The sequence below is a fragment of the Nannospalax galili genome, unplaced genomic scaffold, assembly GCF_000622305.1.
Source record: "Nannospalax galili isolate Female #2095 unplaced genomic scaffold, S.galili_v1.0 scaffold1128, whole genome shotgun sequence".
NCBI lineage: Eukaryota > Metazoa > Chordata > Mammalia > Rodentia > Spalacidae > Nannospalax > Nannospalax galili.
The window spans coordinates 298,727-324,975 of NW_008358632.1; the positions used below are offsets into that span (position 1 = coordinate 298,727).

General features: G+C 38.8%; 1 protein-coding gene and 1 non-coding gene across 6 annotated transcripts in view; one reads left to right on the forward strand and one right to left on the reverse strand.

Moving 5' to 3' along the window:
* Positions 1-26,249, reverse strand: part of Tlk2 (tousled like kinase 2) — a 125,172-nt gene that overhangs the window by 67,447 nt on the left and 31,476 nt on the right. For 3 of the 5 annotated variants that reach the window (XM_008821883.3, XM_017795308.2, XM_029558081.1), the window contains exons 3-7: positions 26,006-26,077; positions 24,553-24,622; positions 23,420-23,463; positions 22,613-22,708; positions 11,107-11,274 (exon numbers count right to left, since the gene is read on the reverse strand). In XM_008821883.3, coding sequence (XP_008820105.1) covers positions 11,107-11,274; positions 22,613-22,708; positions 23,420-23,463; positions 24,553-24,622; positions 26,006-26,077 — 450 coding nt within the window. The remainder of the gene's footprint in view (positions 1-11,106; positions 11,275-22,612; positions 22,709-23,419; positions 23,464-24,552; positions 24,623-26,005; positions 26,078-26,249) is intronic. The other 2 variants (XM_029558083.1, XM_029558082.1) reach the window with 1 other exon arrangement.
* LOC115068235 lies at positions 177-280 on the forward strand. Its single transcript, XR_003847602.1, has one exon. It is a non-coding gene; the product is annotated as a U6 spliceosomal RNA (small nuclear RNA).

The window sequence follows — 26,249 nt, forward strand, 5'->3', positions numbered from 1 at the left end:
AAGCTGAGTCAGGCAGCACTTAGTAAGCTAAGGCAGGAGGTCATACATTCTAGACCAGCCTGGACTACAAAGTAATACTCTTTCAAAAACTCAAAATCCAGAAAAGAGAAAGCTATTTTCCATCATCTGATGAAGCTAATATTAGGCCCACTTCCTACTTTAAAATTAAATGTTTAGTGCTTGCTTTGGCAGCACATATACTAAACTGGAATAACAGAGAAGATTAGCATGGCCCCTGTACAAGAATGACATGAAAATTCCTCAAGTGTTCCGTATTTTTATACGTATGGCTGGGGAAGTCATAGATCCTAGAGAAAAGCCTACCTTTGTCACATCCCTAAACCAATGTAATTTTTTACTTTATTCTAAATATGAATCCTCATATTTACAGACAAGTGTATGTTTCACCCCTAATCAAAGAAACTTTTTGCAAGAGATGGAGATTATGACAATGTAACCTCTACACTCAGGATGAATGCATCTTTCAACTCTCATCAGAGATGTTTCTTAAAGAAGCAGACAGGGATTAACACTGAAACCCACAATTGGCTGCAGAGTGCTTATCCCCGAATAGGATACCTATTCAAACCTCTGCCTCCCAAGGCTCAGGGATCACTGCAGAAGAAGTGGCAGAAAGATTAAGAGCCCAAGGGGGAGAACGACTACAAGGAAATAGTCTTCCAGACAGCTGGTCATTTATTCATAGGAACTCACAGCAATGGTGACAACATGCACAAGTCCTATATGAGCTCAAACCAGACAAAATCCCAACATAGACATGGGAAAGTGGGTAAGAAATTCCAACCAAATCTAAAGAGCTTGGCAACTGATGGCTGCTGAGATGGGGAAAGACAGTGTCTTACAGGGATGAAACCCTTAGTGGGCACAGTGGATGGACCCACAGTGAAGGATATTTAGGGACAAAAATAATAATAAATGGCATATGTACAAGAGAGTACATTAAATTGGGCAGGGGGCAGTTGGAGAAGGTTGGAATATGGGAGGCAATCTAAATACTATCAAACTATATTATATGAAAATTGCAAAAATTTCAATTTCAGGTTCAGAGGTGAGAGAACCTTGTCTCAAAAAATAAGATGAAGAGTGAGAGCGGAAGATGCCCAATGTTGCCCTCTGGCCTCCACATGCACAAGCACCTGCACCTACACAGGGGCACAAAAACACACTGTATACATAAATACACACACACACACACACACACACACACACAAACAACTTTTTAAAAATTAAAACTTGTAACTAAAATTTTCCTAGCATGTGTGATGTCCTGATTTGGATTCCTAGTATTATTAAAGGAAAGAGGACTGAAGAGACAGCTCAGTGGTTAAAAGCACTGGATGCTCTTCCAGAGGACCAGGGATCGGTTCCCGGCACCCACATGCCAAGTAACCAATTCTAAGGGGATCCTATGCCCTAGAATGGGCCTCCATGGACATCATATGCATGAGTGCACTTACATACATGCAGGCAAAACACTAATACACATAAAATAAAATTAAATAAAATTTAAAAAAACTACTAATTAAAAAAACATTTAGGAAGCTGGAGATGGCTCAGCAGTTAAGAGCACTGGTTGCTCTTGCAGAGGACATGGGTTCGACTCTCAGCACCCACATGGCAGCTAACAAGTGTCCATAACTCCAATTCCAGGGGATCTGACAGCCTCTTCTACCCTCACAACACAGGTGAACTTACATATTTGCAGGCATAACACTCATACACATAAAATGAAAATAAATTTAAAAATTAAAAAAATAGGCCGGGCATGTTGATGAACGCCTTTAATCCCAGCACTTGGGAGGCAGAGGTAGGCGGATCTCCTGCGTTCGAGGCCAGCCTGGTCTACATAAGTGGGTTCCAGGACAGCTGGGGCTACAGGGAGACCCTGTCTCAAAAAGACAAAAAATATATATATATATATGGGGGGAGAACAACAAAGTGAACTTTCAAGAATAGCTGCGTAGCTAGGCATAGTGGTATATCCCTGTAATCCCAGCACTTAGGAGGTGAGTGGAGGATCAGGAATGCTTCCTTGACTATATAATAAGGTCAAGGTCAGCCTAAGCTACATGACACCCTGTCTCAAGAAAAGAACAAAAGGAGGAATTCTGGTCTTTGCACATAGGTCAGTACAGCCTTTGGGTCCATATGGCACCAAAGCAGTAAGGAAGATTGTAAGTGGAATTGCCCAAGGGTACTAAGGATCAACCCCAGAGTTTCATGCATGCTAAGCCAGCACTATGCCATTGAGCTATATCCCCAGCCACCTGTGATTTTTATATTAGAGAGAAGGTTATCAAGAAACCGACCAAACTGCATGTTATAGTCCACTCAAGCAAGAAGACAAAGTGGATGGCACACAAAGTGGAAAGGAAATCTATCTGAAGCCTGAGAAAATGACAAGTACAGTGACACCAAGACCTGAGGGCAGCTGAGCCCATCTTAAGGTATAGGCTCAAGAAAAATGCAGGGGATCTGCAATTGATTCAAGGGAACTGAAAAGGTTTAGAAAGAGACTGATGTGTTTACCAAAATTTAGAATATAAAGGAAAATCATAGGAGAGAAGGAATACCAAGACTATGTTCGGAAGTCAGCTGTTCTCTGAGAAAAATATATATATACAAATGAAAATACACAGGAGTAAAAGTAAATAGATGAAAATTGAAATTAGAAACATGAAAATGCTACATATTACAATGGTTATGGCCTTGGAAGTACGGAAATATTCCCTGCAAAACTTGAAAATACTTAGCAGGTCTTGTATGTATGCTTAGGAACTAGATACTAGGAAATTTATCATGACTTGATTTAGAGTACCCAAATACTGAAAGAATACCCAAGTACTGAAATGCCTGACAAGAAACACAACAGAAAATTTGTGTGTGGGGGTGGGGGCACAGTCACCCTGTAGCCCCAGCTGGAACTGGCTTTGTAAACCAGGCTGACCTTGAACTCACAGAGATCCACCTGCCTCTGCTGGGATTAAAGGCATGCACCACCATGCTGGAAAAATGGAAAGAAAATTCTTACGGTGGAAAACCACCTACATATACATCTGTAAAAGTTCAACAATTGTGATCAGAAAGATGTCAGAAATGATTGTGGTGGTGGGAGATGAGACTCAAGTTGAAGAATGATGCATTCAGTACAATGACTTGCCACAGAATTGGATTTTCCTTCATCAAACTGAGGACTTTGTATCAGTAATGGATGCACACATACATCTAAGGGCTTTGGAGATATGTCAAAACGATACATTCCAAACTCCTGAGAGCTGGCCTGTGAAGAGTGGAGGAGTATGGGAGGTGTGTAGAGAGCATGAATAAGCATGCTCTTCTACATAAGCATGAATTTCTCTTAAAGTCTCCAAGTAAATAAATGAAGATACTTGCTAATATCAGTTGTGATATATGGAATATCTTGTCTTATTTTTTGTACTTTTCATATTTTTCAAATTTCTAAAAATGAGTAAGAACGGAGGTAAAGATAGGAACTCTATCTGTAGAAATTTTATAAATTAATTCTCAAATACTAAGTTTTTTTTAAAGAACACATTTCTAAAAAATTATCAACCAAAGAGTGGATAGACTGGGTGCTTTATGTAATATGAAATTATCTATTTTATTAAAATTTAAAATGATAACAACAAAAGGCTGAGGGAAGACGGCCAGCACCCATATAAAACTAGAAAATGTCTATAACCCCATTGTTGGAGATAGAAACAGGTGGATACCAGAGGCTCACTGGCCAGTCAGTCTAGCCTAAATGGTGAATTTCAGTTTCAATCTCAACTCTAGCCTTTACATATGTATGCATCAGTGCGCACACCTGCACACACACACACACACACACACACACACACACGAATAAAAAAGGATGCAATAGATCTTGACAATAAGTATTTTATTCAATTAGAACTAAGGGACCAAAACTGTTTTCTTCCTAGTGAAATAAAATCATCTGGCACTGTAATTCCCAACAACAAAACAATCATAATACTGTGTATATTCCTTAACTGTTTTCAAGTTTTAAAATAATTTACACAACGGAGAAAACCAAGTTATAGCTAATATAATCAATGTTATATACACAGTGTAAGAGTAAGTGGAAAACTGAAAGATGCAAAAGACAGCTGGGTGAGCAGTATGATCATGTTAAATTTATTTTTCATAATGGGGAATAAATAAATCTTTTTTAAAAAGTTGATTAGAGCCAGGTATAGGGGCACATGCCTTTAACCCCAGCACTTAGAGGAGACAGAGGCAGGAGGATCTCTGTGAGATCAAGATCAACCTGGTCTACATAGAGTTCCAAGCCAGTTGGGGCTACAGGGAGACCTTGTCTCAGAAAGACTAAAAAAAAAAAAAAACAAGTTTTAATTAATATTAATAAAAATTGTTTTTGGGGGCTAGAGAGATGGCTCAGCAATTATGAGCACTGACTGCTTTTGCAGAGGACCCTGATTTGATCCCCAGCACCCACATGGTGGCTGACAACTGTCCCTAACTCCAGTTCCAGGGGTCTGACATCCTCTTCTGATCTCCATGGACACTGCACGATACAGGTGCACTTATATACATGTAAGCAATATTCATAGACATAAAATTTTTAAAAATTAAAAAAAAAATTTTTTTTGGTCTTTTCAAGAAAGGGTCTCCCTGTAGCCCCAGTGACCTGGAACTTACTATGTAGACCAAGCTGGCCTTGAACTCACAGAGATCCACCTGCCTTTGCCTCCCGAGTGCTGGGATTAAAGGCATGTACCACCATACCCAGCATCACATGGTTATTTTTATAAACAAAGAGATTCTTTTCAGTGCTAGCATATATATAGTTATCTCATTTCTTTTATCAGATGTACAGATTTCCAACATAGAAATGTATTATAATTCATTTAACCAATCCTTCTGTAAAGAATGACTTTATTAATAACAGCATAGATATAGTAGGCACAGAAATTATATAAGGAGAAAACCAAAACAGGGCCTAAGAGTTAGATAAGGGGAGGGGCTGTGACTATACAGTACGGTCAGGATGGGTCTCTCTGGTAGGGCTAATTTAAACAGAGACCAGAGAACCAAGTGAGCTGGGTCATACTGAGATCTATGGGGAGACTGTTAATGCAAGAGCAACTAACTATAAGCCAGATGTGATGGTGCAGGCCTGTAATCCTAGCACTTGGGGAGAGGAGGCAGGGCAGGAAGCTCAGGTATTCAAAGCTAGCTTCAGCTATATAGTAAATTCAAAGCCAGTCAGGCTACACAAGGCTCTCACAACCACTCCAAAAGAAAAAGAGCAATTGTAAAGTATTTGAGGTAAGAACACAGCTGGAAATATTTTTAAAAAATCAGGTGGCCGGTATGGATGGGACCTATAAGAAAAAGACCTAGTAGCAAGAGATCAAGTGGAGGGACAAACCACGTACGGCAATTTTAAAGATGTAAAATGGAGAAGGCACAATTGAAGTTGGGCTTAAATACTACCTCTAAGTGTTGTTTTGAGAAATTAAAGGGAAACAAATACAGAGGTAAGGAGTCTAGATGGGTCAAAATCTCAGTGGGAGGGGCTGGAGAGATGGCTCAGTGGTTAAGAACACTGGTTGTTCTTGCAGAAGACCCAGGTTCGAATCCCAGCACCCACATGGCAGCTAACAACTGACTGTATCTCCAGCTCCAGGGGATCCAACAGCTCTTCTGTCCTCCGAGGGCATTGCATGACATGGGTGCGCTTACCTACATGCAGGAAATATACGCACACACATAAAATAATTTTAAAAAATTTCAGTGTGAAACAATTTTAGCTGCAGAGGTAGTAAATGAAGAGAAGAAGAATTCAGAGCAAACTTGAAGGGTAAAATCAGTAAGGTTTACTGCTTTTAATTTGAGGTAAAATATAAAGAACGAACATTTTTCTTTTGCTTTTTTGAGACAGGGTCTCCTTGTAGCTCCAGCTGGTCAGGAACTCGCTATATAGACCAGGCTGGGCTGGTCACAGAGATCCTCCTGCCTCTGCCTCCCAAGTGCTGGGATTAAAGGCAAGAATGAACATTTTTAGCCAAGAGCAGATGGAAGAGCTAACAATAAGGAGATGTGGAAAGCTGTAGGAGAAATGAGTTTTGAGTGGGAAATCAGAATGAAGAGTTCAGTTGTGGACACTTTAAACCTGATACACCATGTTAGAAAAAGATGACTGAAGGCAACCAACTCTACAGGTCTGGAATTCAGGGCAGAGGTATGACTGAGACAGGAACTTTAAAGTCTTGTGTACACAGGTGACAGATCTCAGTAACACAGAAACTAGATGGCATTAAGCACAAAAAGAAAGTAGATTGAAGAATCAGAAGTCAGAGCTCTATAATATGCTGGAGCTTAGAGGCAGGGAATCGAGGAATCCCTGGAATGGAAGCCACGCTAAAAGTATGTGCTGACCAACAAATCACATGGCATAAGCTCTGCATACTCATCACTGGATTTAGCAATATAGAAATCATATCCTTAGGAACACTGATGGAGGAAAACTGCCTCAAGGTTTTGTAATTCCAAATAATAAATACTTTTGTAGTTTTATGGGAATGGTATTTCTGAACCCAAGAATAGGTCAACTTAACAGATGTTATCAATTTCTCTAAATAACTGCATCAATTAATTCTAATCAGTACAAAACTGTGGATGTCTTTAATTCCTATACTGACAAACATAAAATTTCTTTTTTTAAAAAATATTTTATTATTTTTATTTTATGTGTATGAGTGTAATGTGTATGAGTGTACTGCCTGCACGTATGTGAGTGCACCCATGTAGTGCAATGCTGTGGAGGTCAGAAGAGGGCTTCGGATTCCCCTGGAACTGGAGTTAAGGACGGTTTGTAGTATTTTTATTTTGTGTGTATGACTGTATTGCCTGTATGTATGTGAGTGCACCCATGTCATGCAATGCCGCATAGGTCAGAAGAGGGCTTTGGATTCCCCTGGAACTGGAGTTAAGGACGGTTCATAGCCACCACATGGATGCTGTTGGAATCAAATCCAGGTCCTCTACAAGAGCAGTCAGCGTTCTTAACTGCTGAGCTATCTCTCCAGCCCAAACATATAATTTCTTAATCCTTGAGAATTAGATGAGTACAAAATATTCTCTTTTTATTCTGTACTTCCTTATCACTAAAGTTGAAAGTTATTAGTGATTTGGCTTTTTCTTTCCCATAAAGCCATCTTTGCCATTTTCTTCTAGAAACTATCTTTACTGATTTACAAGACTTGTAATACTAAAGTTAGTCCTTTCACTTTTTTCTCATTCTTTACATTTATAGCCCACTGGACTTACTAAGAAGTGAAGACCAAGAGATCTTATGTATCGAAGTACTCAGGCTTTTGGTTTCTGTAAGATTTTCATATTTGTCTTACAGAATGACTTGGTTACTCCTCTCTACACTATAAGAACAATCTAGCTAGAACACATGAAGCTTCTGACAGCCTGAAGGTATCACTGATGAGCCTGCCCCTCAAGCACACCCACCCGACACGTATAGGCCCATATCCTTCAGTTTATATTAGCAGAGAGAGTCCCTGCTGATGAAAATTCTGTGTATTTAACTATGTGCCCATCACATAGTGGACACTCAGCAAATATGTAATAAACAAAGCACCCTCCAGGAAAAGGAGGTAGGAGTGCATAAGGCAATCAAAGAACAAAAGGGGAGACTGGAGAGGTGACTTGGGGGTTTAAGACCACTTGCTGTTCTTCCAGAAGACCCAGGTTCAATACCTAGCACTCAAATGACAGCTCTGTTGCCCTCTTCCAGCCTCCACAGGCACTATACACATACCAGTACAAATACAGGCAAGGTACAAATAAAATTTAATTAAAAAATAAATCATAAATTTTAAAAAAAGGAAGCTGGAGAAATGGATTGGCTAGGTTTGTTTGTTTGTTTTTTCTCTCTTTTTGAGACAGGGTCTCTGCAGTCCCAGCTGGTCTTGAACTCAGAGATCTTCTGCCTCTGCGTCCCTAGTGCTGACATTAAAGGTGTGCACCACCACGCCCAGCCAAATAGATTGGCTAGCAAAGTTAACACACAACCCTGGAGACCTGAGTTTAGCTCTCCTACCATGGAAACAGCTGGGAGTGGGGAGCACAGGTGTGCAGCTATCGTCCCTGCACTGGGGGATGGGTGGAGACAGGTAGATCCCTGGAGCTCAATAGCTAATCTAGCCAATCAATGAGCTCCAGGTTTTTTAAAAGACTGTCTCAAAATTAATGTGGAGACACCCCAATGGTGATCTCTGACCTCCATACATGCACACACATACACCAAAAACAACAACAAAAAGAACAAAAGGACTATGTTTTATCTGGGAAAGTTAGATCTACAATGAAGACTCAACAAAGATCGGAGAACGATAAACACACAATAGCCTAAGATGGCAATACCATAAAGAGCTACTGCATTCTCACAGCAATATTGCCCTCAAGACCTCTCACTGTCATATTAGGCAATGCTCCATCTTTAAATCATGTATGCTTCCTATCACCATAGGATAAACTATACAGTCTTCACACAAGAGGTTTCCCCATTCTTTAGATGATTAAATAACTCTGAAGTTTATTTTTTAAGTGTTATTCCATTCTTGAGGCAAAGCTACAATAAAGGCAAGAGAATACTGCACGGCACAAGGGCAAACTCTTGACTTATCTATATCACGCCACTAATGGCCAGGGTTGATGTAACTTAACTGGCCAATAAACCAGTGTCTCTTTCTTCCACCTGGCTCCACATGCATCTATACCAAAGCTACACTTAGGCAAAGAGAACAGCCTTCCTCAATAGGTCAAGACAATGAGTGCTATACTCCCCTCCTAGAACTTCCAAACAAGCTCTCAAGTATTTAGAATAATTTACAAGTTCTTAACCCAGTTTATTCTTTTATTATTTTTATTTCCTTTCCTTAAGACACCTAGACATTTTCACTGTACATCTGGGTTAATGGCTTATAAAATAATCCAGAGGAAACTAATTAAAGGAAACAAGATTCTAATTAAAGAAAACGAGGAAAAAAATGGAGTAAATGGTGACTTTAACTCTTCTTTTTGAAAGACAGGGTCTTGCTGTAGTCCACAGGTGGCACATACCTATCATCCCAGCACTTAAGAGGCTGAGGCAGGAGGACTGCTTCAAGCCTGAGGCCTGCCTGGGCTACACAGTGAGTTCTAGACCAAGCAATAGAAAGAAAAAGAAAAGAAAGATGTAAATAAGCAAGCAAGATGCCCCTAAAAGTGGAAGACAAGGCAATAGGGCCATCTCAAACATTATATCACACTTGGCAAAAATAGGTAGTTAGCAAGACACAGAAACTAAGAAAAATAGCAAGCTTTTTTTTCTTGGTCACAAGGTCTCATGTAGCCCAGGCTGGCCTCAAATTCATAATATAGTCAAAAATGACTTTCAACTTCTGATTTTTTAAAAAAGATTTACTTAGTTTTATTTTATGTGTATGAATGTTTTGCCTACATGTAGGTGTGTGTACCACATGTTTCCTTGGTGCCCTTGGAGGCCAAAAGAGTGTGTTGGATCCCCTAGAACTAAGGTTACTGACAGTTGTGAGCCTCTATGTAGGTGCTGGGAACTGAACCTAGGTCCTCTGCAAGAGCAGAGAGTACTTTTAACCACTTAGTCATCACTACAGCCCCAACTTCTGATTCTCTTGCTTCTACTTCCCCAGTGCTGGGATCGCAGGCATGTATCACCAAGCTCAGTTTTATATAATGCTGAGGATCAAATCCAGGGCTTCATGCATGCTAGCTAAGCACTCTCCAACTGAGCTACATCCTCAGCCTCAATACATGTTCTTTATAAAGGGAGAAAGAGAGGCAAGAGAGATGGCTTAGCTATTAAGAGCATTTGCTATTTGCACAGGACCAAAGTTCGACCCCCAGCACCCATTCTGGAGTTCAGATCAAGGGATTCAATGCCCTCTTCTAGCTTCTGTGGGCACCAGAGTGCTTGTATACATACACACAAGCAGACACACACATATAATTAAATAAAACATAAAATGAATCTTTTTTTTTTTTTTGGTCTTTTTGAGACAGGGTCTCCCTGTAGCTACCCAGCTGGCCTGGAACACAATAGGAAGAACAGGCTGGCCTCAAAATCATAGAGATCCACCTGCCTCTGCCTCCCAAGTGCTGGGATTAAAGGCATGCACCACCATGCCCAGAATAAAAAGAATCTTTTAAGCAGGGGTAAGAAGTTAAAAGAAGTCAACAGAATATTCCTAGAAAAAATAATTATATAATACTCAAGTGAGAAGACAAACGAGTGGCTAACCCACACACCATACAGGGGAATGATATGGTCATACAATGCTTTCCTACACCATATAATTACAATGACTCAAATATTAATTTGTATAAGTGATGGGTAGAATCTCAAGATTTTTAGTTACATGAAATTTTTGGTTGAAACGGAATCTGTATTTTCTTTTTTTTTGTCAACCTAAGATCATATTTTCCTTCCTGTTGTGTAGTTAAGACTTTAACAAAGCAAGAGCTTTGAAGCGCTCAAGAGCTTCAACTACAAGGGACTAAACTTAGTAAAGTACCATGCCTTTAAGAAGTCATAAAAGGGGTTGGAGAGGAATTACGGATTTAGCTCAGTGGTAGCACAGACTTGGGCTTGATCCTCAGCTGGGAGAAAAAGAAAAAGAAAAAAAGAACCAAAAAGACAGAACCATAAAAATAAAAAAAAAATTAAAAAAAACCCAAAACACAACAAAAGTAAGGCAAAAAGGGACTGAAGAGATGGCTCAGTGGTTAAGAGCACTTGCTGCTCTTGCAGAGCAAGCACTCAGAAGGCAGAAGCAGACAGGTCTCTGTGAGAGCAAGGCCAGCCTGGTCTACATAGAGTTCTAGGCTAGCTGGGGCTACAGGGAGACCCTGTCTCAAAAAAAACAAAAACAACAACAACAAAAACCTGACAAAAGTGATAAAAGAATGAAAAATGTCATCATCCTCATTAAAATAATCCACCTTTATCAAGAAACTCCAGGCCAACAATAAGCATCTTAAAAGATGTAGCCTTATACTCACCGAAACAAAAGTGAAGCAAAGGCCGGCTCCCCGTTGTGCTAACTGCTCTGTGTCTAGGCGAGGCTTAGCCAGCATCACTGACATGAGAGTTGGCAGGGCAGACTGCTCCTCTGGGGCCTCCTTTACAGCACTACCATCTAAACCATACAGGGGCTGCTCTACTCGACGCTGCAAAACATTAAAGAAAGCACACAACTGACATGAGAAAGATAATTTGAGTACTGACAAAACATGCGACAAGTTCAAACAGTTAAAAGAAAGATGCATGATTTACATACAAGCTCTTTGAAAACAATTACAAAGAATAACAACATGGTCAATGAATTGTTACTTTGCTACAAGTCTAATTATATGAAAGACATTCTAATGATTTTACATTTATATAACTCAATTTAGAGATTTTGTAGAGTTCAATAAATCTACTTCATAATACTCTAAAAGTCCTATACAAGAAAGGTTATCTCCATCCTGTAAGTAAATAAAGAATTAAAATAACTGTTGAATGACTTTGTAGACAAGAACTTATTTGGCTCTAATTCTACTCACTGTACTATACATGCAAAAAAAAAGTGAAAATAAAGGCAAGCAGAGCAAGCATAGGATACTAAAGGTAAACCATGCCACAAGTATGTTTATCCAGAAATGGAAAGAGTTAAAATTTAGCAAGCCCACTAATGTGATTCATTAAATTAATAATAATAGAAAAAAAAAGATTCTTCACTTTGGATTATAAAAGCAATTTGTATCTTGTCAGGCAACTTATAAAAATTGGAAGTATCCCTTTTTAGCATCTCAGAGTACTTTCAAAAAAAAAAAAATCACTAAAAAGGGGGCTGGAGAGATGGCTCAACGGTTAAAAACACTGACTGCTCTTGCAGAGGACTGGGTTCAATTCCCAGCACTCATATGGTGGCTATGAACGGTCCTTAACTCCAGTTCCAGGGGAATCTGAAGCCCTCTTCTGACCTCCACAGCATTGCATGACAAGTGTACACTCACATACATACAGGCAATACACTCATACATATAAAATAAAAATAATAAATATTTTTTTTAAAAGTCACTAGAAAGTATTACTAATAGTGCTATACAGAGATCTTTCATTAAAGTTGGTAACCAGACAGGATAACACATCTAATAAAGAAAATTTAATCAATGTGATCAAACAGAAAACATGCAGTATAAATACTGGAGAATATTAAAATGTGTCATTTTTGGATGATATAAATATTCACAAAGGAAACCAAACAAATCAGCTGACAGTAAGATAGCCAAATACAAGATAAGTCAAAAAGTTGATATGGTCACTATACACCAACATCGTCAGCATGTAATGGAAGAAAAATACATTCAAATTAGCAAAACGACAACACTAAAACCCATGTAAAATAAGTAAATATGAAAAATAAATGTAAAGAAAATAGCTTCACGGATGAATATAAAAGACAATCTAAATTCAAGTGATACCATGTTTCTGAATTCAAAATGTATCAGTACCTAATTTCTCTAAAACTCAGTAGTTTGAGTCTTTTACTTTGCTTTTGGCTTTCAAAGGGGGAGTGTTACATTAATAGTGATCACTGTAAATTCTCACTGGCTTTTAGGACATTTTGGTGGAATTTCACTAATTTTGAGGTTCACTTGGGAAAAATAATAAAAACTAGCCACATAATTTTTGTGACTCTCTTTTTTAAAAATATTTTATTATTTTTATTTTATGTGTATGAGTGTATTGTCTGCATGTGTGTAAGTGCACCTGTGTCATGCAATGTCCGTAGAGGTCAGAAGAGAGCGTCAGATCCCCTGGAACTGGAGTTACAGACAGTTAGCGACCATGTAGGTGCTGGGAATTGAACCTGGGTCCTCTGCAAGACCAGTCAGTGCTCTCAACTGTGAGCCATCTTGCCACATAATTTTTAATAAAGAATGCCACGAAAACTTGACTAGATATTAAAACATACTACAAAATTTGCTTAACAACCACCTGCCTATAATCCCACCACTTGGGAGGATGAGGCATGAAGGCCACTGAATTCACGTCAGTCTGAGTTATACAGGTGAGACTCTGTCTCAAATACATACATTTATTCATTCATTCATTCATTCATTCATTCATTCATTTTTAAAAGCTATAATGGCAAAAAAATAGGGAATTCAGAAACATCCATACACTATAGACGTATAATTTATGATTGAACAACATTTCAAAGTACAGGGAATTTCTTGATAAGATTGGTAAGATGGGGGCTGGGGAGAAGGCTCAGGGTTAAGAGCACTGGTTGCTCTTGCAGAGGACCCAGGTTCAATTCCCAGCACCCACATGGATCTGATGCCCTCTTCTGACCTCCTCGGGCACTGCCAGACACAAGTACACTTATATACATGCAGGCAATATACACACACACATAAAATTTAAAAAAGGGGCTCGAGAGATGACTCAGGGGTTAAGAGCACCAACTGCTCTTGCACAGGACCCGAGTTAAATTCCCAGCACCCACATGATGGCTAACAGCCATCTGTAACTCCAGTTACAGGGGATCCAACACCTTCTGACCACCACTGGCACTGCATGACACTGGTACACTTCCACACATACAAGCAATACACTCATGCACACAAAATAAAATAATAAAATATTGCGCAGAAAATTGTTATTGAATATGTCAATGCTGTTGTAATGAAATGCTTCTTCTAAGTATATGGTTATTAAGTAAATAATAAACTGAAATATGGCAAAATTGAAGAGAAGTTTAAATAAAAAATAAAAAAGATTGGTAAAACGTGATTAGGAGATTAAGGTGGTGTTACTAGGAGAAAAGAGACAAGTACAGTCTTCTTATATCACATAAAAAAATTTTAAGTAAGACAAGCCAGGTGTAGTGGCTCACGCTTTTAATCAAAGCACTTGAGAGGCAGAGGCAGGTGGATCTCAGTGGGTTCAAGTCCAGCCTGGTCTGCATAGGGAGTACCAGGCCAGCCGGGGCTACAGGGAGACCCTGACTCAAAAAGACCGCCTCCAAATAATTGTAAGAAGAAATCATAAGCAAATATTTCTATAAACTTAGTAGTGAAGGGCTTTTTAAATGACATTAAAAATATAAACTACCTCAGCATGCAATTCCTAACATCTCAAAAGAAGGATGTGTGTGTGTGTGTGTGTGTGTGTGTGTGTGTGTGTGTGTGTGTATGCATGCACGCACACGCAGACAATGATTAATCACACAGGAACAATGATGAGTAAGAAAAACTGCACAAATTTATAAACAAAAAACATATATAAATTTGAATGAGAAAAGTCAATGGAGACTTATGATACTACAAAGGCAAAAATATTTACGACATACCTGACACTGACTTAACAACATTTATAGTGCTCTCCTACCCAACAATAAGAAATAAACAAATATTCCAATAAATAGGCAAAAGACATGAACATGTAGTAAAAGAGAAATTTAAAAGGCCATTCAATGTATGAAAGATATTTAATAACTCTCATGAAGAAATGACAATTAAATCAAGGTATTATTCTCGCTGGCAAAAATTGTAATAAGATTCAACATTAGAAAGCTCTGAAGAAATCACTGTATCCAAATTGCTAATAATCTTCTAGGAAGTTAGATATTCATTACAACACTATTCATAAAATAAAAATATTTATAGGACATTAATTATATTAACACAACTGAAATGTTAAAACTAGTATATAAGCATACATGTATATATCCAGAAAGGGTCTAGAAACACTTGCCAACTGTACTTTTTTTTGGCAAAACTGGGGATTGAACCCAGGGGCCTCACACACACCTAGCTAAATCCCATTCTTTTTTGTTTTCTCTGAAAAAGGATCTCACTAAATTTCATAGGCTGGTCTTCAACTCGCTCTGTAGTCAAGGCAGTCCTTTGAACTTGTAATCCTCCTGCCTCCAGAGAAAATGAATTAAAAGCCCAGATCACCGGGTCCAATTCCAGTGCCCTCTTAGTAATAGCTCTTTTGTAAGGGACTTTCTATTTTACCACATTTAAATTGCCAAACTCTTACGAACTGTCTATATGCTTTATCAGGAAAAACTACCATATAATATTGATATTTTTAAAATATATCTAATTTTATTTTAATTTTTAAGACTAAGTCCTGCTTTTTAGCACAGACTAACTTCAACACAAGAACTTCCTACTTCAGTCTCACAAGTCCTGGGATTACAGCTGTGCACCAACCATGCCTGATTACTTAACTTTTCATTGTAGAAAGTCAAAGTAAGGGGCTGAAGAGATGGTTTAGCAGTTAAGAGTACTTGCTGTTCTTGCAGAAGACCCAAGTTTGGTTCCCAGCACCCATATGGCAGCTTACGCCCATCCTTAACTCCAATTCCAAGGGATCCAACCCTCTTCTGGCCTCCATGGGGGCCAGGCACACAAATGGTACTTATATACATGCAAGAAAACACTCATTACACATAAAATCTTTTAAAAAGAAAAGTATTATAAATTAACCAAATGATCCTGACAAAGGAATTCAGTCTTTGAGTCCATGAGTCAGCCTCAAAAGCAACACACCTGCCCCACCAAATATAATAGTTTAAATTAGTACTCTAGAGCACTTGTGATACCTACTCACCACAGCATACTCACTATGCAAGTGACTTCACTCTGAAGTCACAATACTAAATTAACCATTCTGTCCTATATTCAATAACCACCTACTAAGGGCTAAAAGATTTTTAAAGTTTTTCTGAAAATAAGACAGGTTAGGATGCTTGCATGAATCTACCCTTAGAAAGCAACCTTAAGACAGGTTAGGGATGTAGCTAGCTAAGTGGTAGAACACTTGCTTAGCATGTACAAGGTCCTGGGTTCAATTCTTTCAACCACAAAAAAGCAAACAAACAACAGGCAAGATAAAATGCCTTTTTTTTTTTTTGGTGGTATTTTTGAGACAGGATCTCCCTGTAGCCCCAGCTAGCCTGGAATTATGTAGACCAGGCTAGCCTTGAACTCACAGATCCAGTCCAGCTGCCTCTGCCTCCCAAATGCTGGGATCAGAGGCATGCGCCACCATGCCTGGACAAGATAAAATACTTTTAAGGAACATGAAAGCAAAGATTTGATGAACTATATGGTATCTGCTGGGACAAAATCTAAAGCAAACTGGGAACATACAACACGTAAAAGAAGCATCAAAATCATTAATGGCCCAAAGGGCACTTGCAGATATTCAATTTCCATTTCCAGATCACCACGGTGTCAGGTAGTCACAGACCCAAAGCACATTCATGGTAGAAAACCCAACAGGAAATACTTTCCACTTCAAGCTGGGCCTCCAATCTGGCTACACTACACGCTTAGATAAACCAGGAGAAAAATTTCTTCTACCCTCAAATAGATGCAAGAAGTTGCCTTGGCAATTTAAGGATCAGGGTTTAGGAAATGGTAGGGGAATCCAAATCAGTTTCTTGATAGCTGAAACAACCAAACAAAATCAACCAACCAACCAGAGGCCTTATATTCGACAGAGTAGCACCAGAAGATAAAAATCTCTAGGAACTAAAAGCAGCAAATAAAAATTCTCCTTGGAAGAACAAACACATCATCATAATCACAAATAATTAAGAACAATGAGTTGTGCATCATTACCAAACAAAGCATAGAAATAAAGTCATAAAAAACAACTAAGAAAACAGACAGCAGAAATGGACATTAAAAACCTCAGATGCCAGAATTATCAGATACAGACTATAAAAGAATCATGTGTACAAGATTCAAAAAAAAAGTAGGTGTGGAAACATAGCTCAGTGGTAAAACACTTGTCTAGTAAGACCCTGTAGTTTCATTCCCAGTACCATAATTAATAAAAATAAATAAATCTAGAAATATATAAATAAACGTATCAGAGAAATTTTTTTAAGTAACAAGGCTGAGGACGGTATAGCTCATGGCAAAGCACTTGCTTAGCATGTAGCAAAGTCAAGAGACAAAAGCAGTAACAAAAATTAAGAATTAAATGCAGTTAACAGAAAATTAGAGACAATGAAACACATATTTTGGAAACTGAGGTAAGTAGTTTATTCACAAAGGTGTGTAAAAGACAGAAAGAATATACAAAAAAAGGGACTGGTAAGATGGCTCAGCGGTTAAGAGCACTGGCTGTTCTTGCAGAGGACCCAGGTTCGAGTCCCAGGATCCACATGGCAGCCAATAACTGTCCTAACTCCAGTTCCAGGGGATCCGATGCCCTCTTCTGACCTCTGCAGGCATTGCATGACATGAGTGTACTTACATATATGCATATATATGAGTGTATACTCATACATATAAATAAAAATAATTTAAAAAAGAATATACAAAAATGAAGTCAAGAGGCAAAGTGACAAATGAGATGTCTGAATGTGTGCTTGCTCAGAGTGGAAAACACAAAAGGCACAGAACCTATCTGAGGAAAATATAACTATTAATTATCCAGAACTGGAGAAGCACACTAACCCACAGATTTCAAAATCCCAAAGAATCATTATCAAGGCAGTGGAAAAGGCACATATTAAAACTTCGGAACTCCATAAAAGCAGTCACAGAAAGCTAGGATTTGGCTTAATGGCAGACCACTTGCCTACCATGCGTTAGACCCTGGGTTCAATCCCCAGTAGTACAACAACAGGTAAAAATAAGTATGAAAAAAAAAAAAAAAAAAAGCACTCAAGGAACCAAACATGGTGGCATACACCTGCCATCCCAGCACTCTGAAGGTAAAGGCAGGAGGATCAGAAATTTAAGGTCGTCCTTAGCATTATTTACATAGCAAATTCAAGGCCAGTTTGGGCTACATGAGGTACTGTCTCAATCAATCAATCAATCAATCAATCAATCAATCAATCAAATCAATACCAAAAAAGAATGGGATAAATATAGCGGAAAAAGAAAACATGTAATATTAAACAAAGAACAAAACCCAACTACATTATATTGGCCAAGAAACACATTAACAAAAAAGCTAGGTGTATATAAACAGAAATACTTAGACCATACAATGGTTTGGCTATATCAAATGTCAGATGAACCACATTTAAAGAAAAGAGCTCCACAGGGCGTGGTGGCACAGGGAGGCAGACACAGGTGAATCTCTGTTCAAGGCCAGCATGGTCTACATAGCGAGTTCCAAGCCAGCTAGGGCTACTGAGAGACCCTGTCTCAAAAAAAGAAAAGAGCTCCAAGGAAATAAAAGGCACTTAACATATGCGTGCAAAGTTTAACATAAATATGTAAAGAAACAGAGAAACAGATATACCTCTTTTACTAATTGACAGAACAAATTATGTTAAGACTTACTTATTTTGCAGTGCTGGGGATCAAATTCAGTGCCTAGTACACACCAAGCAAGGATTCTACTATTGAGCTATATCCTCCAGTCCACAACTAGATTTAAACACTGTAATTAACAAAGCTGATTTAATGGCAAAACTAACTGCTGTTTGATGTGCGCTTAACAGTTAAACTACAAGAAGCAAATGACTACCACAGAGAGAAGACTGCTGTTAGGGCAGAGAGAGTTAAGGAGGCACCACTAAGTGTACAGGGTGCTGAAAATCGTTTATTTCTTGTGTGTAATGATTACAGCTACCTGTATAATGATCTTCTCCGAGCTCTTTACTGACGGGCCAGAAAGAAATATTTTAAGATTAGAATCACATTCTTCTCTATCATATAGTCTTTGTTTTCTAAAAATCTAAAATATATTCTTAGGTGTCATGAAGTTTGTCATCAACTTCATGAAAATGTTCATGTTTTATGCATGTTTTTATATTTAAAAACAAATATTAAGGGCTGGAAAGATAGCCCAGTAGTTAAGAGTATGAACTGCTCTGTAGAAGACCTGAGTTTGAGTCTCAGGACCCATGCTGGGTGGCTCACAACTGCCTGCAACTCCAGCCCCAGGAGGATCTGACCACTCTGGCCTCTGCAGGCACCTGCACTCACATGCATGTACCCACACATAAACACACACAAACACATAAAATTAAACTTTTTTTTAACTTTAAAAAATTTTTATTTATCATTTTTATTTTATGTGTATGCGTGTATTGCATAAGTAAGTAAGTGCGTGCACGGGTGTCGTGCAATGCCTGCAGAGGACGGAAGAGGCTATCGGATCCCCTGGAACTGGAATTATGGACAGTTGTTAGCTGCCATGTGGGTGCTGGGATTCGAACCCAGGTCTTTTGCAAGAACAACCAGTGTTCTTAACCGCTGAGCCATCTCTCCAGCCCCAATTAAACTGTTTTTAAATCTTAGAGAAAATTTAATAAAAATACAAAAATCATTTACAGGGGCTTGGGGTATATGGCTCAGTGATGCACCACTTGCTAAGCATGTGCAAGGCCCCAGGTTCAATCCTTACAGTCCAAGAAAAAACAAAACTAAAACAAAAGAATTACTGGGGGAAAAAAAAAAAAAGCAAAATGACAGTTTATCCATCAATTCTCCCTTTTCAACAGATTTGAGAACCCATTTAATGTCAAGCATTGTTCTGGGTACTAGAGACTGAAAAATTATCTCTTTTGTTTTAAGTGAGAGAAACAGTTAAAAATAACTTTAGCTTTATGTAAAAAACTCTATAAGAGATTAAAATAGCAATGAACGAAATCCAGCAAGGTACCTTCTCTCACAGAATTAATAATTCAGTGAGAAAAGATGAATAAATTAATTTTACAGTAGAAAACTAGAATGTACAAATGATTAAATAAAAACATACTAACATTAAGACTGAAGAGATAGCTCAGTTGGTAAAGTGCTTGCACTGCAAGCATGAGGACTCGAGTTCAATCCCCAGATCCCACCTAAAAAAAAAAAAACAAGCATGGGACCAGTGGGTAAAGGCACTCGAAGCCAAGCCTGACAACCTGAGTCTGTCTTTGGAATCCACATGGTAGAGAGAACCAACTCCCCCAAGTTGTCCTCTAACCTCCACATGTACACTGTGGCATGCATGTATACATGCACACACTCATGCGTGCATACATATACAAACACTGACACCCATACACAAAGCCAGACATGGTACACACTTTCAATTTCAACAGTGGGGAGGTGGAAAGAGGCAGATCTGTATGGCTCACTGGCCAGCCAGTCTAGCCTACTTAGTAAATTCTAGTCCAGTGAGTGAGCATGTCTCAAAAACAGTGTGAATGGAGCATGAAGAATGACATCCATAAGTTGTCCTCTGGCCTTTACATGCACACACACATACCCACACGTATCCCCCCCTCCACCCACATACACACACAAAGAAAATACACTAAAATTATACTAGTTAATAATAGCATAAATGATCTACAATAAGCAGAAAAATATGGATAAATCTCACAAAAGTAACACCAAACAAAAGGAGCCAAACACAGCAATATATACTACATGAGTTTATGCAAAGTATAAAACAGGAAAAAAATGTATCTATGCAGGTCAGTAGCTATGCCTGGTGGCAGAGAAAGGGCTAATAAATGGAAAGGAACACAATAATGAAATCTTAGAACTGGTAATTTTGGTTTCTAATGCTGGTATGATTTGTGAAAACTCATACTGCATCTGTATTCTATAAATACAAATCAAATTTTAATATTAAGTATATACCAAAATCTGTATGTAGAGGCAGAGGAAGAAAAACAGAGAGACATATAGAGGACAGAAACAGACACGAGCAGTAAAAAGTAAAGCATGATTAAGGATGGTAAGATGGCTCAATGTAAAAGCACATGCCAGGTCAGCATGATGACCTGAGTTCAAATACCCAGTTCCCTCTTAAAAGCCACTGGTTCTTAACACAAGCATCTGTGATCACATCTCCTATAAATGGAAGCTAGAGAAGGGAGAATCGCCAGAAGCTGGCAGGCCAGGTAGTCTGGCGTACACAGTGGTGGTGAGACCGTCTCAAACAAGGTGCAAGTCAAGGACAGACACCAAGGTTGTCCTCTGACCACCCCCACACAGCCTGGCACACTTGTGTTTGCATTTCTCTCTCTCTCTCTCTCTCTCACACACACACACACACACACACACACACACACGCGCGCACACAAATGCGCATGTGAGCACACACTCAAGGATTAAAGCAAAATTAGAGTTGGGGTAACTAGGTGTGAGGAAATGCTATCCTTAGAAAGTTTGGCAGGGGAGACCACTCTTCTAAGGTCATTTCTGAGCAAAAATCTGCTGAAAGATGGCTGGTATCTGGAATGGAAAAGAATAGCTCTGGAAAAGCAAACAGCATCACATCACAAAGGGCCTGAAACTAAGAGTGTTTCACAGTGCCCAAGAAGGCCAGCAGCATGGCAGCTTCCACATGGGCAACAGGTAGGCAGGGAACAAAGGTCATGAGAGAGCTATTAGGATTTTATTACAGAAAACCACTCAGTTTTAAGAGGATTGGCAGGTTAGGCCGTTACTTTTTAACAATCACTTGAACAATGAAACTGGGACTACATGAGACAAGGTTAAAGCCATATTGCAAATTGACCTACAGCTTTGCAAATGTAGGCAAGCACTATACCACTGAGCTGCATCCTAATTTTTTTTTACTTTTTTTTTTTTTTTTTTAAAGCAAGAGCTTACTAAGTTGCCCAGCCTGGCCTTAAACTCTCTGCAGCCCAAGCAGGCCCTGAACTTGCAATTCTCCTACCTCAGCCTCCCAAGTAACTGAAATTAAGACATCTGTGCCATTAGGCCAGGCTGACAATTTCCAAACTTATCAACCCCAAATCCTAAGAGCCCATATAAGGAAATACCAATCACTGACTGGTATCAACAAATTATCCAAAGGTACTGGAACAAATTAACATGAAACCCAACATTACCTAGTTCGGATTATCAACCTTAGGATAACTGACATTTAGACCAGATAGTCCTTTGTTAGGGGAACTGTACTATCTTTGTTGCCCACCCAGGGGATGCCAATGACACCCATCCTCCTCATTCCCTAGTTATGACAACCAAAATGACTCCAGATACTGACAAATGTTCCCTGAGGGGCTTAACTGTCCCTGGTTGAAAACCACTAACCAATGTATGCTGTTTTAAGATCTCAAGGGATGAAAACAAACCAATCTCAAATACATATAGCATCAGGTTTTCTACTACATAATTGAGAAAGCCCTGGAGGTAATCTGAATACCAGGAGCTGATTAAATTTTTAAAAGGAAGGAAAGAAAGTCAGTTATAGAAGCATATATAAACTTGGCAAGGGTTTTAAAAGCCCAGTGTTTGGTTTGGAATTTTTTCCTTGACAGACTAGTAAATGAGAAAGGCTTAAAGGCAATTTACTGTACTGAAAGGACAGGGTTAACTCTTAAACAAAGTTGACTAATAAAGATTTGAATCTAAGTAAGTGACCTATAGGCAATACTATGAAGTTTTCTCCTTCACTCCTCATTCCCCATGGGTAATTAATGGAAAGGAAACTGCTTCAATGTTCCTGGGCTGCTGGTCTCCTATAACAGGTGTCAAATTTCTCCAGGTGAATGCTTACCGGTAAGGGATTGGATAAGGAATGTTGCGGTGAGGATCGTGCAACTGGTGGAACACTTCTGCCAGGGCTGGTTCCTGGCCCGCTTCCCCCAGCAAACTGGCCAACAGGGAAAAATGGATATGAATAATTCAAAACAGTACTATGCTTCAGAGAAGGAGAGTAAAAGATTAATACACACACAGGTCTCAACTATACATGGCCCCTTTAAGACAATACATCTCATTCTAGAGAGAAAATGCCATGTAAGCCAAATTCTATCTTTTCAATGAGATTTTAAAGAATGAGCTCCCAAAGAAATGTAACAAGAATACAGAAAACATGGATAGAAAGCGAAAGTACAAATGGCTTTGAACAGACATGAAAGAAGAATGCTTTTTTTTCTGTCTCAAAATGTATGAAGCAGAAATAGAGAGGTACTGTGGGGTTAGTCATCTTTAGTAACCATTAACAATGGTCGCTGAACTCATTACATATTCCACTGGACTACGAGAAAGGACAAAACAAGAGTCCAAGTTGTTACACCTTATTCACAGAAAGACACAAAACTCACACTGGCCAAGAGAAAGTGCATTTCATATGTGAATTCTTATATCATCACAGACAAGACGCATAATAAAAATTAAAATCTAGCAAATCAGCAGCAGTTTCTTCATAAGAGATGGGGCAGCATTAGTTTGATGAAGATGGGGAGAGAGAAGGAAAGATCACAGTAAAGGCAAAATATTGCTTTCTAATGCCTTAAATGAACACACAGATTAAGTTTTCCAAAATTCAACGGAGAATTTTTTACCCCCAAATTTAACTTACCTCAAAGTAATCACTAATTTTATGTCCCCTAGGAGTGCCTTTCCCTGAAAGTGAAAACAAAGTAAGTATAGTATTTCCAATGCACATTGAAACCATCATCACTGAATGTATTAAATATTAAAAGTTCAGTAACTGATTACTATGCTATAAACTGAAGTGCCAGTTTTATTTTTAACAAATGAGACAAAATACCTGGACTCTAACATTAGTATCTCCTCCATATACTAACTGATGGGACAAATAATGAAGGAATTTTTTCACAGCTTCTTTTAAGATGCAACACTTTCTTTTATAAACATGATGCCAAAATTAGTAAACAAGATAAAATTCATCTATAATCCACATCTCAATTTAAGAAAACGAAGGTTCTAAACAAACTCATCAGAATTAAAGACTTGATCTTACTTCACATGAAACTTTACATGATCTTGCCACTTTGGGAGGACAGAATGAATTACGCATAGATTCAAAAGGTAAGAACAGTTTTAAAAGATTGGGATTTTCAGTCGGGCATGGTGGCGCACGCCTTTAATCCCAGCACTCGGGAGGCAGAGGCAGGCGGATCTCTGTGAGTTCAAGGCCAGCCTGGTCTACATAGTGAGTTCCAGGACAGCTGGGGCTACAGGGAGACCCTGTCTCAAAAAGACCAAAAAAACAATAACTAAATTAAATAAATAAATAAATAAGATTGGGATTTCCATTCCTTAGAATGGGAGGGGGAAAGGCTAAACCACTTATTCTTTGATTATATAATGTATTTGGTACTGTGACTATCACCTTTACAGACTCATACCAGTGGGCTTGAGTGGAAGAGCAGCACTGTAGATGAAACCATTTCTGGCTACTACTACTAACAAACCTCATAGTTAAATTCCAATGTACCCTCTTTCCCATATAAGTCATATCTGGTCTGAAGAAAAACCTACATTGAGAAAATTGTTAAAGAACAAAGGGAAAACAAGAGTCTCTAAAGAACTGACACCTTTGTCAGGTGTATATCAAATGGCAAGTCCATAATAGCCCAACACTCCCTTAAGAGACATAAACCTTTGTTGACAAGGATCCCACTATACAAACTAATTATTTTCTGTGAATGAGAAAATTCTAAGTACCTAGCATTCCAGTATTTTTACCTTGGCTAGTTTCATATGGTTCAGCTTTTCTTTTCCGATTTCGCTGGTCATTCTGCTTTTTCTCAGGAGTCTGTTAAATACCATACACATCACAATTAGTATTTTGGTGAAATTTTCAAATTAAGAAAAGAGTATATACAAAATATCAAATATACAAAAGAGGTAACTGGCACTGAGAAGTCTTAGATCAGTGTCCTGCTCTTAGGACAGAGAAAAAGGAAAAGTACAGGGTCCAGAACCAAACCCTCTAAGCAGTTTTTGGAAAATTACTTGATCAGGCCTATAATGTATTCATCTGTAATTCAGAGCTGCCACAGAATTTAAGTAAGATATCTTGACAGTTACAATAGCATATACCTGTACTCCCACAAATTAGGAAGCTGTATCAAGAAGATCTTGAGTTCAAGGCCATCATGGAATATGTTGTAAGACCTTGTCTTCTTTTTTTTTCCTCTTTTTGAGACAGGGTCTCCCTACAGCCCCAGCTGTCCTGGAACTCACTATGTAGACCAGGCTGGCCTCAAACTCACAGAGATCCACCTGCCTCTGCCTCCCAAGTACTGGGACTAAAGGCATGTACCATGCACAGCTCAAGACCTTGTCTTAATAAAATAGCCCAGCATGGTGGCACATGACTTTAATCCCAGCACTCAGGGCAGAGGCAGGCTGTGGGAAGGGGAGGGGAGGGGAGAGGAGGGGAGGGGAGAGGAGGGGAGGTGAGAGGGAGAGGAGGGAGGGGAAGAGGGAGGGGGGGAGGGAGAAGGAGCGAGGAAGGAAGAGGAGGGAGGCTAAATTCAAAGGTCACATACACGTTGATAGGAGAGAGAAAGAGAAAAAATAGGGGGGACCATAGGAAGGGAAGGGAAGGGAGAGTCTGTAATTGTATTAGGACAAATGTGCCAGGTACATACATACATGTATACACACACACCAGCATAACTGATTAAATGACTTCAATTTATTGAAAGTTTTACCTACATGTAAAGCAGGCAGCTTAATATTTAATATTCAACAATATTATCTTCTAGCTAAGCAGGAAAAAATAGAAAACAACCAGCAAAAAGTCCTTCGAATTATTAAATTCAGCCAGTGATCTACACTATGAAATACTGAGAAGTATTAAAATTCAAGAGTATCTAAGCTAAAACAGAAAAAAGAAAAATAAAACGAAAAACCCATAAACAAAGAGTATCTAAGCTAACTCATCTACAATTACAATCTCTCCACTTGATGGAAAAAAAAAGGAGGGGGGTAAGGAAGAGGAGGAAGGGAAAAAGGAAAAGACAAGGCCTATATACGATTATGATCACTAAAAACACATCAAGGCTACAACATGGTTGTCCTAATATAAATAGCATACAACTTGACTAACACACCCCTGGAAGTATATGGATTATCCTTAACCCAGACTAAATGTGCAGAAATAAAGTCTTCCTTGGATGCAGTTTCTTACCTCTACTTCTTTATCACTCAAGGACCCCACACTGCACAAACTCTGGTTGGAAGACTCACTATTGAGTGGTCCCTAGAAGGAAAAAAAATATGGAGAATTTTAATTGAAGATGACAACCAAAATAAGTCATTGGTATACTGATTCTAATGTCAAAATCAGATCAGAGAAGCCAAGAGAGAGCTGCTATAACATCCCCAAACCAACCTGGAAAGGATTCAGCTACAGTACTATGTCCCCCATGTTA